Consider the following 16,747-nt stretch of genomic DNA (forward strand, 5'->3'; position numbering starts at 1 on the left):
CCAAGGATGTTTTAGAAACAGAGGAGGAGGGAGAGAGTACGCAGAGAGTGGTTCGGAGGAGTTTTGATTTCGTGGGGGTTGAGAGAAGGCCCACCAATGTTAGTGGGCTTTTAGAGCCCATGGAGGGCTTCACTTTCGAATCATTCGAGGAAATCTCCGTCGATGGAAGGTTGGGGAAAAATTTTCCGATGTGGTCCAGTATCTATGTTCCAGGTTTGATTTAGGTTTCACTATTTCTCTCTCATTGAGCTTCAATGTTTTTACTTCCTCTTGAATTAGTCTATGCGCCGGTGGATTTTGTGCCGGAGCCGGAGGGGTTCTTGCCAAAGGTGAAGAGTCAGGAGGTGAGAGCCCGGGCTCTGGAGGTGCATGCTTTGTGGAAGAATTTGAGTACGAAAGTCTCTGATGAGGTTGTGAAGCGGCCTGAGTTTCATACTTTGCTTCCTCTGCCCAAGCCTGTCATGATTCCTGGATCACGGTTTAGAGAGGTCAATTACTGGAAATCTTATTGGATAATTAGGTGAGTTTTCTGTTACTTTTCGTATTTTGCTTTTAGGTTCGATCATATATTGTAAATGTTCTTGATTAATGGTGGGGTTCTTGAGTTTTTGCTATATAAGGTAGATGGTACTTGGTGATTTAAATTCTAATGCATAGTAATTATTGAGGTTTCTACATTCGTTTGAAGCTCAATTTTAATATCAAATTGCTATACAGGGTTAATTGTACTTGGTGATCCAGATTCTAATACATAGCAATTGTAGGATTTTAATGCATTTGTTTGAAGCTCCTGTGTAATTAAGCAGCATGAACTGATAATGCTGGTCCTGCAGTCAGTTGGGAGCAAGCATTGTTCTGTTGGGTTTGAAATACTGTCCAATTTGGAAAATTAGTTGTTTTCTTAGTCGATGACCTTATACAACTTGTACAATAGGGACTTTCCAAATAACCCTACCATTCATGACCCAATTCACATCAAAAAGGGAAAAACTAACACACCAAAAATAACACATCATATCTACAGGCACTATATGAAATAGCTTCAATTTATGTTGATAAATGCTAGTGCATAAGCAAGTAATTGTGGGATTCGGGTTTGTCAACTAAATTGCTTCCTCGAAAATAAATCACCCATTACTGCTCTTCCTCTATTTTCAGCACAATTATGTATTGCATCAATCCGATTCTATGATTCACACTTACATGTCACGCTGTTAATGTAAGAGTTGTTTGAGTATGTACTGGTACTTGGTGGTTGTTTAGCAAACCTGCTGATACAAACAACTAAAGAGGTCTCTGAAAATAGGCATTTACTTTGATATCCATTCTGTTAATCCGATATTAATTCTATCAATTCAAATTCATTGCATTTCTTTGGTCTTTGGATTATAACCCTGTGTTGTGAATATTCTTTGTTCCTTAACTTGCTTGCTTGATCACAGGTTGCTAGTCTTAGAGGATCTATAAGTAGCTTTCAAGAGCAAGCAAGTTGCAAAATTAAAGTTCCTTCGGTGGCAGTACCATACAAGCTTTCTCAGCCTTTTACCCTGAAAATGTGTCCTTCTAGTCCACTTAAGGTTAGTTCTTTGTTCAGAAAGGACTATTTAACCAATCTCATATTGGTGGGATTAAGGCTTCACTGTAATTGAATAAACTGTATTGAAATAGCAGTCTTGCTTTCACTTAGAAATTTTCTGCAAATAAGTTTAATTTGATTTCATTGGTGATTATGTAGTTTTTGTCAGTGGAATTCTTTTCACAAGAATGTCACTAATTACGAAACTCTTGCTAAATTGAACATGATTCAGATTAAGTATCATGATCCTGAGGAGGAAATAGCCTTTGGACCAGGTTGCTGGTTATGGGATTATTTAAGAAGTGGAGCTTCTGGTTTTTTGTTTCCTCTTTCTGGTGGAGCAGATAGCTCCTCGGTTGCTGCTATAGTTGGCTGCATGTGCCAGCTTGTCGTAAAAGGTTGGTTTTATTAAGCATAACATATCGATGCTGTACTCTTGTACTGTGCATTTCATATTTCTGTTGACTGTCTACTTTTGTTTCAAATAATTAATGGGCTCATGCTGCATTTAATATAAAAGGACCATTATTTCAGGATGAGTTCCTACTAGTTAGGTGGCTTTTCTTGGATAATCCTTTTGTACTTGGAAGCGCCTTACGCTTTTAATGATATCTCGATCACTTTTAAAAAAAAAAAAATTATTTCAGGATGAGTGCCTGGGGCAGGTAACCAATAACAGGCTTTTGTTAGCCTTCCAATATGATTACCTGTAATAATGTGCTAGGTTAACTGAACAGTTAAATCATGCTAAATTGATTAAAAGGCTAGCAAGAGTTTCAATGAGCCAATCACTAGCCAGGGTTGTTCCATAACTCATAGATGGCCTAGTGCAAACTGGTGAATTTATTTAGGTGTATAAGGAAGTCAAGACTTAAAAATATTTCAGAAAGGACGTTAAATATGGGACATATTATATGTACATCTATTTTAGCCAAGAGTGGTAATCTGAAGATGTTTACCAAAAAGTATATGTTATTGTTTGGAGTCGTCTCTTTTTATAGAGAGGAGGATATTTGTGTTGAATTGGTCAAGTTGATTATCAACTTCCTCCAGAGAGGGAAACCATTGTACTACAGCTGGTAAAGTGTATCTTCTGTGGGGTTCCTGGCTGTATCTTTCCTGCCCACTGCCATAAGTACTAGGGGTGCAGCAGAGGCAGCAAGAGAGCTGGACATATTTTACAACCCTGAACCAAGTGTCGTATTTTCTGATTGTAAATAATTAAATGTGATGCATATTTACATGCAGAAAAATAGCACATGGAGATGGACAAGTCAAAGCTGATGCAATTCGTATTGGAAATTATACTGGTGGACAGTTTCCTACTGACAGCAGAGAATTTGCAAAACGCATATTTTATACAGTATTTATGGGATCTGAAAACAGGTGGGTCCATGTACACGAAACCAATGCTTTCTTGTAGTGTCATATTTTCATGTAGTAATTGTGTTAAAATAGGTACTCCATGGTGAACACCATAATAAGCATAATTTCTCATTCTTTAAAAACTTCTGAAGTAGCCAGGCAATTCCATGTGTGGCTTGTATTGAAAATCACTGTATTTAAGTTTTGGCATTTTGACTAGATTATTATTGGCTGGCCAATGAAACATGTTACCTTATGATGCCCATCAAGGAGTGTATGGTTCTTTTGAAAACCATAGGTAGTGAGAAGGCTGTATGATATCTCCAAGGAAAGACGCCAGGATTCATTTCTTATAAATAGTAACACAGAAAACATTTTGTGATATTAATAGGTTTATTGCTTGTAGACTGCATTTCAACAAGCCAATTAGATTTTAATTGAATAAGTTCCTTTTCAGATATTATTTTCAGCTTACACACTGAGAGTATTGTAGTCCACTAACAGGGTTTGTTTCTTACAGTTTTGAAGTCACAAAGTCACGAGCAAAGGTACTAGCAGATGAGATTGGCTCATGGCATCTTGATGTTTCCATAGATGGGGTTGTTTCTGCACTTCTGTCTTTATTTCAAAAACTTACAGGAAAGCGACCACGCTGTAAGGTAAAAGATTCTGTTTCTGGCATTGCTATATAGTCCATCACTTCCAATTATACCTTCTTCTCTTTTGTGTACAACAATTTTGGGTCATCTACCAAATCACTGTATTGGCTTGGCTCCACCTTTTCGAGGATATGTAATTTTAATGCTATAGAGAGATTGTGTTTCCTTTCTTTCTCTTTTTCCTTTAATATGTTTTGTGGAGTGATTATCTGAGAACTTGTGTTATGCTTTTCATGTGGTACATTGGGCCTTTTGCTTAGGTAAAGGAGTAGATATTTGACCATATTAACATTAGCAAGTGTAAGTAATTATGTTTGAATAATTCTTTAATCTGCTGTTTGTTTTCACAGGTAGATGGTGGATCTAACATTGAGAACTTAGGTCTGCAGAACATTCAAGCTCGAATCAGAATGGTGCTGGCTTTTATGTTAGCGTCCTCTTGCCATGGGTGCACAACAAACCCGGATTTTTTCTTGTTTTGGGTAGCTCCAATGTGGATGAAGGACTGCGTGGTTACCTAACAAAGGTATCATACAATTTTAACTTATGCTACAGGTTAGATATGCTTAGACAAGCTTCTTTATAGCAGTGAAAATTGTTAAGGGGGCATCTTGATCCATGTCTGTCAGGTGTGGATTTGTTCTTCTTTTTAATAAAAAAGACACTAAAAGTTTTACACCAATACATTATTGAACATAGTAATAACTCACAAAAAAATTTACCATCATAAAACCTCTAATTTTAATTTAATCCATATAAATTAGAACATGATAAAATCTTTGTCCCCCCTCCAGGTTTTATATATTATGTTGAATTTTTATTTTTATTTTTATTTTTTTTATGGCTTGCTTAAGTTCTGGTTTCAACTTTGTGACTTGAACTCAATATTTGATTTGATTGGGTGATTTCTCTATTCTGTATAATGTTGATTTGCCTAGAATCTATCATAATTAAATCATGTTAGAACTCATAGTTATCTCGACTCTGTTGTTATATTTCAACTATGCTAGAACTCATCTTATCAAAAAACTATGCTAGAACTCGTGCTCATCTCTTTTACTCAGTATGATTGCAGCTCAGCAGATATTAATCCAATTGGAAGTATTGGTAAGCAGGATCTTCGAGCATTTCTACGATGGGCTGTCATCAATCTTGGTTACTCATCCTTGGCAGATATTGAAGCAGCTCCTCCGACTTCTGAACTGGAGTCTATACGTTCCAACTACAGTCAGGCAATGGATTTTCTTTCATTTATGTACTTTTTCTTGTAAAGAGAGTTATATAATCGGAATAACCACGAACGATATTCTTTCTTCCATTTGATTTTAATTTTCGGTATCTACCAATCTTATAATTAGTTTTCTAGAATATTTGGACGTTAGATAAACTTTTGTAAAACTCTTTTTTTCACTTCTCAAATATTGAAAACTCCTCTCAAATGCTAGATAACCTAATGGTCTTTTAGATGTGGCGCCCACCACTTAACACTTTCAGAAAAACCACAAAAGTCTTCTCAAAACACAAAATACTTTTCAAAGAACATTTTTCAAAATATAAAAAAACCAAAACACTTCCTAAAAAATAATTACTATGAACTTCCAGCGGCCTTGCGGTGGCTGTTAGGAACTTCTGGCGGACCCTGCGGTGACCTCCGTGAACCTTTGACAGCTCCACAATGGCCGCCAAGAACTTCCAATGGCCCTGCAGAGGCCACCATGAACCTTTAGAGGCCTCCTCGGTGTCTGCCATGAACCTCCGACGGTCCTGCAGTGCCCGCTATGAACCTCATACAACCTGTGGTGGCCACCATGAACTTCCAATAGGCCTCGCAATGGTTGCCACCAGCCAGCCACCATCGTGGAGGTCGAAGGTAAAATACAATAATTTTTCATTTTCTTTTTTATTTTTTCTTTTGTTTTGGTGAAATATTCTTTAATTTTTTTTATTTTTTATTTTAGATTATACTTTTCAAACTTTTACCAAACAAATGTTCGTTTGTAGCTCCTACATACAATACTTTTTTCAAGCGTGGCTTCCACGAAATCAATTTTCAAGCTTTACTTAAAAACTCAAAATCCAAAACATTACTCAAAACTTTAGCAAACAGACCCTTTGTGTTTGCTTAAATAATGTCCATCTCCTAAGATGCCCACATCGAATAACATGGATTGTCGACAATGGGGAGACTAAATCTTTGTAGTATTTAAATGATCAAAATTCTTCGTCTCAACATTGTGTTAATGGTTTGCTTTTGGGTGTCTAGACTTGCATTGACATTCTTTGCTTTAACATATGCAAATTCTCTTTCTTGTTACTGGCATTTCATCGTTATGTTTTATTTTTGGGTGAAAGAATAAGTTATAGAGATGGGTATGTCAATATTATGCTTTTGCTGGGAAGTCTAACTTATGTTGTGTAAAACAGCTAGATGAAGTGGACATGGGAATGACATGTGAGGAACTCTACGTCAATGGAAGGTTGCGAAAATTTTTTCGTTGTGGTCCAGATCTATGTTCCATGTCTGTTTTAATGGTGATGTAAATAGTGAGCAATATGCCCCTATTTGATTGATGATTATCAATAAAGATTGCAATTTGTTCAAAAAAAAAAAAATCGTTTATTTCTTTATATTATGATATGGAGTTTGGGTTGAACAAACTCCACGAATATGGAGTTTGTTTGGAAATAAATGGTATTAAATAATATTGATACCATGAATATGATATATTTTTATTTATTGATATTATTTCTCTTAATTTCTTACGTGCTGTCAATAATCAAATTGACACGTACAAGGAATTCCATACATTGTTTAATAAATAATATAACAAAAATACAATTGAACATCTCTATATATTAATTAACGGGGCAGCTGTCACCGACTCACCAAGTGGACATACATGTCGGTGATCTTGTCTAAGACTCTTCTTGTCTAAGAGCCATCAATTACTACTTGAATATATACAGGCATGGCAATTTCGTCGACGCCGAAATCGGAATCGGAATAGGCATGGCTTCCAAATGACCTCCTTGATTCGATTCTGGACAAGGTGGCGTCACCATTTGCACACGTTTAACCACATCGGCTAAACGTTTGGTTTCATATATCTTAATATAGGTTTTATTTAGCAGATATTATACACCCCCAAAAAACAAAATAGAAAAAAAATAATAATAATACCGAGAATCTTTCGGGATTTTCTCTATTACCTTCCACTGATTTGCCTTCTCCTACCCTAACCTGTGTCGTCGCTGCTTCGCCCTGTCTGCCATTGCCGCCATCATAATGTCAGACAATTTCTCTTTAGACCTTCTGATGTCGATACTGGAAAGACTTCCGGCGAAATCCCTCTTCCGTTTCAGGTGCGTCTCCAAAGAATTATGTTCCGTATTGAGTTATGAAAAATTTGGAATCTAACCTGTCCATCACGCGTGATTTTTTTTTTTTTTTTTTTTAATTTTTTATTTAAATTTTATTTTAATAAAAAAATTGATAACTATGGTTCAGTTAACCACGCCAGCTCAGCAAGGTGCGGATGGGTTGCTGATAGAATTCTTCTCCCTAGCATTACTCGGTTTCTTATATCTTAATTAATATAGGTTTTATTTTACAGATATTATAGTATTATACACCCCCAAAAAACAAAATAGAAAAAAATAAAAATAAAAGATACCGAGAATCTTTCGCGATTTTCCCTATTACCTTCCACGGATTTGCCTTCTCCTACAGTAACCTGCGCCGTCGCTGCTCATTGCCCTGTTTGCCATTGCCGCCGCCGCAATGTCGGACTATTTTCCTCGAGACCTTCTGATGCCAATACTGGAAAGACTTCCGGCGAAATCCCTCTTCCGTTTCAGGTGCGTCTCCAAAGAATTCCGTTCCTTATTTAGAGATGGTTACCATCTTATTTACCACCGGTCACAGGATTCAGACCACTTCACTCACTATTCCCTACACCATCCCGACACTTATGATCAGTACTTTCGTTTCGAATTACCTTCGAAAATTGGTAAACTAGACTACGTTAATTCTTGTCACGGTGTTTGTTGTTTGTTCGGACACCCCAACATAGTCGTTCTCTGGATCCCGTTGACCCAAAAGTTCCATACGCTTCGGAAGCCTTCATTACCGGAGCCTTCATTACCGGATAGTATTCGCGCCTCTGGACTTTATTGTTACGCTCACGGGCTAGGGGTTGATGAACCGAACGGCTATTACAAGGTGGTGAGATTGGTTTACCTTATGATTGAGGATGATACGTCGGTGACACTTTCCAGTGAAGCTGAGGTTTTTAGTCTGGACACCTGTTGTTGGAAGAGAGTAAGTGGGCCTACGATTTGGGCGTCTCAACTGTCTCCGGCTTATGTCAACGGAGTTATCCACTGGATATGCTTGGGACTGGGAGCGTTGCTTTTGTTTGATGTAAGTGACGAGGTATTTCGCACGATGAAATTACCCGATGGGCTGACACTGCGAGCCATTGCGGCTTGTAAGGGCTCGCTTTTGGCTTGTGATTGTGAGTATGAGCGTGGTGTTTGTGGTGTCTGGGTGATGAAAGAGTATGGTGTTGCTGAGTCTTGGATGAGACATACTGTTATTGATGATCCAGATCGGGTGATACGGGGTCCGGTTCCGGTGAGCTCTAGCAGCAGCGGCGGCGGCGAGTTGCTGGCGTCGACAGGAGCAGGAGAGCTGCTTTTCTGTGATCGTCAACCACTAGAAAAGAAGAAACTTGGAGATTTGTATGTAGACAAATGCTCTGAGAGTCTCTATATTTGATGCTGAGAAATCAGAAGGCTCTTTACTTGAAGCTTGATTTCAAATGAAATAGTGTAGACAGATTAATTAAGTTTGAGAATTAATGTAACCCTATTAAGTTCGTACTTTATAAACCTCTTCACATTCCTTTTTTAGCTATAGCTTTAAAATGATAGATATAAATCTTTTTAATTACTTCAACTAATTAGTTTTTGAGTTTACTTCATGCATTGAATCTATAAGTCTTTAAGGGGACCTGACTACATTCCGTGTAATAAGATTGTGCCCCTTTGTGCTTATTAATGATATGCATTACTTATCCAAAAAAAATATGATCAATTACTTGTGTAGCTTTGATTGATTGGTATATGTAGTGTAGTTACTGCAGTTTCTCTGGTTTGTGGTACTGCAGATTAAAGATATTTCTGGTCTTCTTCACTGCAGATTTGTTTTGGTTTTGGTTAGAGTTTGGGTGTATAGCAAATTGTAGTGTTTGTTGTTTGCTGTTTTTTTGCAGCTTTAGGTCCAGCATTTTTTAAATTTGGAGTGTTTAGTAGCAAGTGTATATACAGATTAAAGAATGAAGGACCGAAGGTAATTATTATTATTATTTGGTCCTTAATTCAAAATTTCAAAACTTATATCAGCTGCGACTTGTCGCTTCATTTCATTGGCCACGGTCTACATCACTCAAACAACTTCAAAAGAATAGGTTATTTAAAACACGTCAACTTTTCATTTTCAGTTATGTTGTCAACTTGAAGCTGTCAATGGCTCAATGGTTTGGTTGCAAACTTTTGTATATGGTAATCCTAAAGGGTTGGGGTGGAAGCATTTATGGTCCCATTTTGGAAGTTTTAAACAGTCTGTTGGCAGGATCCCCTGGTTTCTTGTGGGTGACTTTAATTCTGTGTTTCATGTACATGAGGAATGGGGAACTTCAAGGTTTAATGGTTATGATGTTGGTTTTGTGGAGTGTGCTAATAAAATGGAGCTGGTTGATTTAGCTTATTCAGGCTGTTTTTTGACATGGAACAATAACAGAGAAGGTGATGGTTTTGTTGCTAGGATGCTTGACAGAGTAGTGAGTAATGAGTATTGGATGGACTGTTTTGGACAAACTTCAGTAGTTTTCTTGGCTGCAGGTGTCTCTGATCAATCACCAGTTCTTATAGCAGTTGGTGAGGCTCAAAGCTTTGGTCCAAAGCCCTTTAAAATTTCCAATTAATAAGCTTCAGGTTTGCTGAGCTCATGTAGCAAAAATATTGAATTTCTTGTTTTAGTGATAAGTCTCTGGGTTATGATTGTCTCCATTGCAATTATTGTCCACACTTGGAAGTAATTTGAAATCCTTTGCTTCAGCAATATTGAAGCTACGGCATTTGCTTATGAGTACTGAAAACTCTTGATTAATTTTTATAAACATATAGACAGTTAATTGTATGAACTTTTAAGGTTTTTTTTTTTGTTTTTTTTTTCAAGTAAAGTCGTATATATCAAAAAGCGCAATGCGTTTCTAGGCACACAAAAAGTATACATAGGGAAACCCGCGAAAACCCATAATAAGACCCAAGATAAAAACCCAATATAAACCTAAAGAAATCTTGACACCTAAAAAAGACCCCCAAAGTTACAGAAGCAAATCCATCAAACAATATTGTCCCAAAGAAAGAATGGCGAACAATAACCACCCTGGGCTCTACAACCCAATATTCTTGCCCCTCCTTCAACGAGAAGACCCGCTAGCTATATCATAGTTAATGGAACTTTATAAATTTAGCAGCTCTCTCTTGCCCTTAGTTCGAAGTTGCCCAACCTTTAAATCCCGTATCACCTCCTGCATCAACGCCAACTCCTCAATGTCCTCCGGTGGGGCGTGCAACCTTATTTGCACGAAGTGTATCCTCTTCCATTACCTTCAAAAAGCCAAATGCTTCTAATCGTGCTTTACATTTTCCTTCAACCACTCAAACAGCTGTTTGGTAAAATACAATAATTTTTCCTTTTCTTTTTATTTTTTCTTTTGTTTTGCTGAAATATTCTTTAATTTTTTTATTTTTTTTATTTTAGAAATATACTTTTCAAACTTTTACCAAACAAATGTTCGTTTCTAGCCCCAACATACAATACTTTTTTTCAAACGTGGCTTCCACGAAATCAATTTTCAAGCTTTACTTCAAAACTCAAAATCCAAAACATTACTCAAAACTTTAGCAAACAGACCCTTTGTGTTTGCTTAAATAATGTCCATCTCCTAAGATGCCCACATCGAATAACATGGATTGTCGACAATGGGGAGACTAAATCTTTGTAGTATTTAAATGATCAAAATTCTTCGTCTCAACATTGTGTTAATGGTTTGCTTTTGGGCGTCTTGACTTGCATTGACATTCTTTGCTTTAACATATGCAAATTTTCTTTCTTGTTACTGGCATTTCATCGTTATGTTTTATTTTTGGGTGAAAGAATAAGTTATAGAGATGGGTATGTCAATATTATGCTTTTGCTGGGAAGTCTAACTTATGTTGTGTAAAACAGCTAGATGAAGTGGACATGGGAATGACATATGAGGAACTCTCCGTCAATGGAAGGTTGCGGAAAATTTTCCGTTGTGGTCTAGTATCTATGTTCAATGTCTGTTTTATGTCTCACTATTTCTCGTATGGAGCTTCAACGTTTTTACTTCCTCTTGAATTAGTCTATGATAGGGAATCACAAGGTAGTGTAATTAGGAGAATCTTCTTGCTCGCTTCAGATCGCGAAATATTTTTTATGGAGACACCAATTAGGAGAATCTTCTTTCTGATTCAGATCAAGAAATATTCTTTATGGAATGCCTCATTTTTTGAGTTGTCTTTGATCAGATCTGTATGGTTATCTGAAAATTGTAGTGGCAAAACAGAATTATGATAATAAAGGTCATCCAATCAAAGGATGCAATATTAGAGGATCCAAATGGGGCTGGAGATTCGCCAAAAAAAGGTTAATGGACACTTGCAGAAACCCTCCAATAATAATCAGACATCTCGAGGGTTGATATTCCATTTTTGAGTTCAAAACTACTTTACATGAACTCTTTTCACATGGATGGCAGATGCCACCATGCCTCATTCCCCCTTCTAATTTTATAGTTACTGTGCTTTTTTCAATTTTCTCTGAGTTTGTTCTCTATTTTTCTACTGGTTGTTTGCTTGGATTGTGCCCTCTTATCATCTTTCAATTATATTTTAATCGCTAACCGAGTTGTAAGAACTCGTCAATTTTTAATTTTAATTTTAATTTTTTTAATTTTTTGGTATTATTTTTTAACCGAGTTGCAGCAAGAGAATCTCTGCTACAGATAGGGTAATATTTCATCATGCTGGTTTATATAATTTTTTTTTTTTTTTTTTTTTGAGAAAGCTGGTTTATATAATTAAATTATATTCTTAACCATTTTTTCATGGGTAATTATCACCCCTAATAATTGTAACTTTGCCTCATGTGAAGGCTACTCTATATTCATTCACAGATTTAAATAAAAAATGATTTATAATATCACGATTTGAATTAAAGAAAGTTTGAAACAAGCCAATTTAAGTTCATGTAATTAACAAGTGGAATTGGAATTAGGAACAAAAATTAAAAAAATAATAATAATAATAATACAAACCGAACATTACATAATTTCTGTGCAAGAATCAATAGTAAAATGTGTTGATTGGTATAATATTTGAATTTTTCTTTTTTCTGTTTTTTTTACAGTATTTCAATTTATTTACAAATGTTCTCTAAACCGGCATCACTGACAATATCCTATAGACCGGTAGAAATCGAAAAATCACTGACAGTATCCTATAGACCGGTAGAAACCGGAAATCTAGAAACCGGTAAAAGTAAAGCAGTAAACCGGTAAGGAAAATCTAGAAACCGGAAGTAAGGTAGAAATCGAAAAATCACTGACAGTATCCTATAGACCGGTAGAAACCGGAAATCTAGAAACCGGTAAAAGTAAAGCAGTAAACCGGTAAGGAAAATCTAGAAACCGGAAGTAAAGTAGTAAACCGGTAAGTCTCTGACCCTTAGCCTTAGGCTATGAGCGTGAGATTTCAAACTCAGGTCAAGGCTGATTTTGACCTGTGTTTATTTAGACAATTATAGACAAAAACGCAAAACGCAAATCAGAGTATGAGTATCAGTCTACCAGACGAGGTAAAACGAAGAAGACTAGTCTTGCTTCTCGTTCTGTCCGGCCTCCGGAGCCCGTCCGGTCGCATCCTGAACCTCGGCGGCGGCAGCTTCCTCGGTCGCATCCTGAACCTCGGCGGCAACTTCCTCGCACTGAGGTTCCTCCGGCTCCAGAGGCTCTTTTTCCAGTATTTCCTGCTTCTCTTTCTTTCCGGCCTCCAGAGCCTGTCCGGTCACATCCTCAGTAACAACTTCCTCGGTAACATGTTCCGCACCGAAAGCTATCGGTGTAGGACTAGGACGCCTCCTCCTCAGTCCGGTCGGCCAAGTATTTCCGACAGCAGACTCAGTTACAGTAACTACTTCCTCGCACTGAGGTTCCTCCGGCTCCAGAGGCTCTTTTTTCATTTTTTCCAGTTTTTTGCGTTGTTTCTCTTCTTCGTCGGATAACTTCTGCAGATATGGAGGAGGACCGTGCATCATGACGACAACACACTGAATGTGGGAGGAGCTAGGCTAGGGTTGCAATGAGGCGATGGTTTTGTGAAAAATGAGAGAAGGGTTGCAATGAGGCGATGGTTTTGTGAAAAATGAGAGAATGAGACAGGGGAGGTGGTGCTGCTGTTTATATAGGTCCTCCTCGTCGCAGGTAGTTAGCTCTTTTCATTGATTTGTTTTTTTTTTTGAAATGTTTATTGCTGACATGGCCAAGGATGTTTTAGAAACAGAGGAGGAGGGAGAGAGTACGCAGAGAATGGTTCGGAGGAGTTTTGATTTCGTGGGGGTTGAGAGAAGGCCCACCAATGTTAGTGGGCTTTTAGAGCCCATGGAGGGCTTCACTTTCGAATCATTCGAGGAAATCTCCGTCGATGGAAGGTTGGGGAAAAATTTTCCGATGTGGTCCAGTATCTATGTTCCAGGTTTGATTTAGGTTTCACTATTTCTCTCTCATTGAGCTTCAATGTTTTTACTTCCTCTTGAATTAGTCTATGCGCCGGTGGATTTTGTGCCGGAGCCGGAGGGGTTCTTGCCAAAGGTGAAGAGTCAGGAGGTGAGAGCCCGGGCTCTGGAGGTGCATGCTTTGTGGAAGAATTTGAGTACGAAAGTCTCTGATGAGGTTGTGAAGCGGCCTGAGTTTCATACTTTGCTTCCTCTGCCCAAGCCTGTCATGATTCCTGGATCACGGTTTAGAGAGGTCAATTACTGGAAATCTTATTGGATAATTAGGTGAGTTTTCTGTTACTTTTCGTATTTTGCTTTTAGGTTCGATCATATATTGTAAATGTTCTTGATTAATGGTGGGGTTCTTGAGTTTTTGCTATATAAGGTAGATGGTACTTGGTGATTTAAATTCTAATGCATAGTAATTATTGAGGTTTCTACATTCGTTTGAAGCTCAATTTTAATATCAAATTGCTATACAGGGTTAATTGTACTTGGTGATCCAGATTCTAATACATAGCAATTGTAGGATTTTAATGCATTTGTTTGAAGCTCCTGTGTAATTAAGCAGCATGAACTGATAATGCTGGTCCTGCAGTCAGTTGGGAGCAAGCATTGTTCTGTTGGGTTTGAAATACTGTCCAATTTGGAAAATTAGTTGTTTTCTTAGTCGATGACCTTATACAACTTGTACAATAGGGACTTTCCAAATAACCCTACCATTCATGACCCAATTCACATCAAAAAGGGAAAAACTAACACACCAAAAATAACACATCATATCTACAGGCACTATATGAAATAGCTTCAATTTATGTTGATAAATGCTAGTGCATAAGCAAGTAATTGTGGGATTCGGGTTTGTCAACTAAATTGCTTCCTCGAAAATAAATCACCCATTACTGCTCTTCCTCTATTTTCAGCACAATTATGTATTGCATCAATCCGATTCTATGATTCACACTTACATGTCACGCTGTTAATGTAAGAGTTGTTTGAGTATGTACTGGTACTTGGTGGTTGTTTAGCAAACCTGCTGATACAAACAACTAAAGAAGTCTCTGAAAATAGGCATTTACTTTGATATCCATTCTGTTAATCCGATATTAATTCTATCAATTCAAATTCATTGCATTTCTTTGGTCTTTGGATTATAACCCTGTGTTGTGAATATTCTTTGTTCCTTAACTTGCTTGCTTGATCACAGGTTGCTAGTCTTAGAGGATCTATAAGTAGCTTTCAAGAGCAAGCAAGTTGCAAAATTAAAGTTCCTTCGGTGGCGGTACCATACAAGCTTTCTCAGCCTTTTACCCTGAAAATGTGTCCTTCTAGTCCACTTAAGGTTAGTTCTTGGTTCAGAAAGGACTATTTAACCAATCTCATATTGGTGGGATTAAGGCTTCACTGTAATTGAATAAACTGTATTGAAATAGCAGTCTTGCTTTCACTTAGAAATTTTCTGCAAATAAGTTTAATTTGATTTCATTGGTGATTATGTAGTTTTTGTCAGTGGAATTCTTTTCACAAGAATGTCACTAATTACGAAACTCTTGCTAAATTGAACATGATTCAGATTAAGTATCATGATCCTGAGGAGGAAATAGCCTTTGGACCAGGTTGCTGGTTATGGGATTATTTAAGAAGTGGAGCTTCTGGTTTTTTGTTTCCTCTTTCTGGTGGAGCAGATAGCTCCTCGGTTGCTGCTATAGTTGGCTGCATGTGCCAGCTTGTCGTAAAAGGTTGGTTTTATTAAGCATAACATATCGATGCTGTACTCTTGTACTGTGCATTTCATATTTCTGTTGACTGTCTACTTTTGTTTCAAATAATTAATGGGCTCATGCTGCATTTAATATAAAAGGACCATTATTTCAGGATGAGTTCCTACTAGTTAGGTGGCTTTTCTTGGATAATCCTTTTGTACTTGGAAGCGCCTTACGCTTTTAATGATATCTCGATCACTTTAAAAAAAAAAAAAAATTATTTCAGGATGAGTGCCTGGGGCAGGTAACCAATAACAGGCTTTTGTTAGCCTTCCAATATGATTACCTGTAATAATGTGCTAGGTTAACTGAACAGTTAAATCATGCTAAATTGATTAAAAGGCTAGCAAGAGTTTCAATGAGCCAATCACTAGCCAGGGTTGTTCCATAACTCATAGATGGCCTAGTGCAAACTGGTGAATTTATTTAGGTGTATAAGGAAGTCAAGACTTAAAAATATTTCAGAAAGGACGTTAAATATGGGACATATTATATGTACATCTATTTTAGCCAAGAGTGGTAATCTGAAGATGTTTACCAAAAAGTATATGTTATTGTTTGGAGTCGTCTCTTTTTATAGAGAGGAGGATATTTGTGTTGAATTGGTCAAGTTGATTATCAACTTCCTCCAGAGAGGGAAACCATTGTACTACAGCTGGTAAAGTGTATCTTCTGTGGGGTTCCTGGCTGTATCTTTCCTGCCCACTGCCATAAGTACTAGGGGTGCAGCAGAGGCAGCAAGAGAGCTGGACATATTTTACAACCCTGAACCAAGTGTCGTATTTTCTGATTGTAAATTATTAAATGTGATGCATATTTACATGCAGAAAAATAGCACATGGAGATGGACAAGTCAAAGCTGATGCAATTCGTATTGGAAATTATACTGGTGGACAGTTTCCTACTGACAGCAGAGAATTTGCAAAACGCATATTTTATACAGTATTTATGGGATCTGAAAACAGGTGGGTCCATGTACACGAAACCAATGCTTTCTTGTAGTGTCATATTTTCATGTAGTAATTGTGTTAAAATAGGTACTCCATGGTGAACACCATAATAAGCATAATTTCTCATTCTTTAAAAACTTCTGAAGTAGCCAGGCAATTCCATGTGTGGCTTGTATTGAAAATCACTGTATTTAAGTTTTGGCATTTTGACTAGATTATTATTGGCTGGCCAATGAAACATGTTACCTTATGATGCCCATCAAGGAGTGTATGGTTCTTTTGAAAACCATAGGTAGTGAGAAGGCTGTATGATATCTCCAAGGAAAGACGCCAGGATTCATTTCTTATAAATAGTAACACAGAAAACATTTTGTGATATTAATAGGTTTATTGCTTGTAGACTGCATTTCAACAAGCCAATTAGATTTTAATTGAATAAGTTCCTTTTCAGATATTATTTTCAGCTTACACACTGAGAGTATTGTAGTCCACTAACAGGGTTTGTTTCTTACAGTTCTGAAGTCACAAAGTCACGAGCAAAGGTACTAGCAGATGAGATTGGCTCA

At 37.2% G+C, this 16,747-nt stretch overlaps 2 protein-coding genes and 1 pseudogene across 6 annotated transcripts; all 3 read left to right on the forward strand.

Annotated features, from left to right (window-relative positions):
- Positions 1–286: 286 nt before the first annotated feature.
- LOC132175758 (trehalase-like) lies at positions 287–1,974 on the forward strand (the record flags this gene model as incomplete). 2 transcript variants are annotated; one of them, XM_059587801.1, is given in 3 exon segments in its annotated part: positions 287–520; positions 1,443–1,577; positions 1,809–1,974. In XM_059587801.1, coding segments are annotated over 2 exon segments (259 nt in total), but the record flags the coding sequence as incomplete, so codon positions are not given.
- Positions 1,800–6,154, forward strand: LOC132174405 (glutamine-dependent NAD(+) synthetase-like; annotated as a pseudogene).
- A 6,931-nt stretch (positions 6,155–13,085) lies between these two features.
- LOC132175759 (glutamine-dependent NAD(+) synthetase-like) lies at positions 13,086–16,747 on the forward strand (the record flags this gene model as incomplete). 4 transcript variants are annotated; one of them, XM_059587803.1, is given in 6 exon segments in its annotated part: positions 13,086–13,175; positions 13,513–13,753; positions 14,676–14,810; positions 15,042–15,207; positions 16,059–16,196; positions 16,696–16,747. In XM_059587803.1, coding segments are annotated over 2 exon segments (69 nt in total), but the record flags the coding sequence as incomplete, so codon positions are not given.

This window comes from Corylus avellana, chromosome ca3 (assembly GCF_901000735.1).
Source record: "Corylus avellana chromosome ca3, CavTom2PMs-1.0".
NCBI classification, from domain to species: domain Eukaryota; kingdom Viridiplantae; phylum Streptophyta; class Magnoliopsida; order Fagales; family Betulaceae; genus Corylus; species Corylus avellana.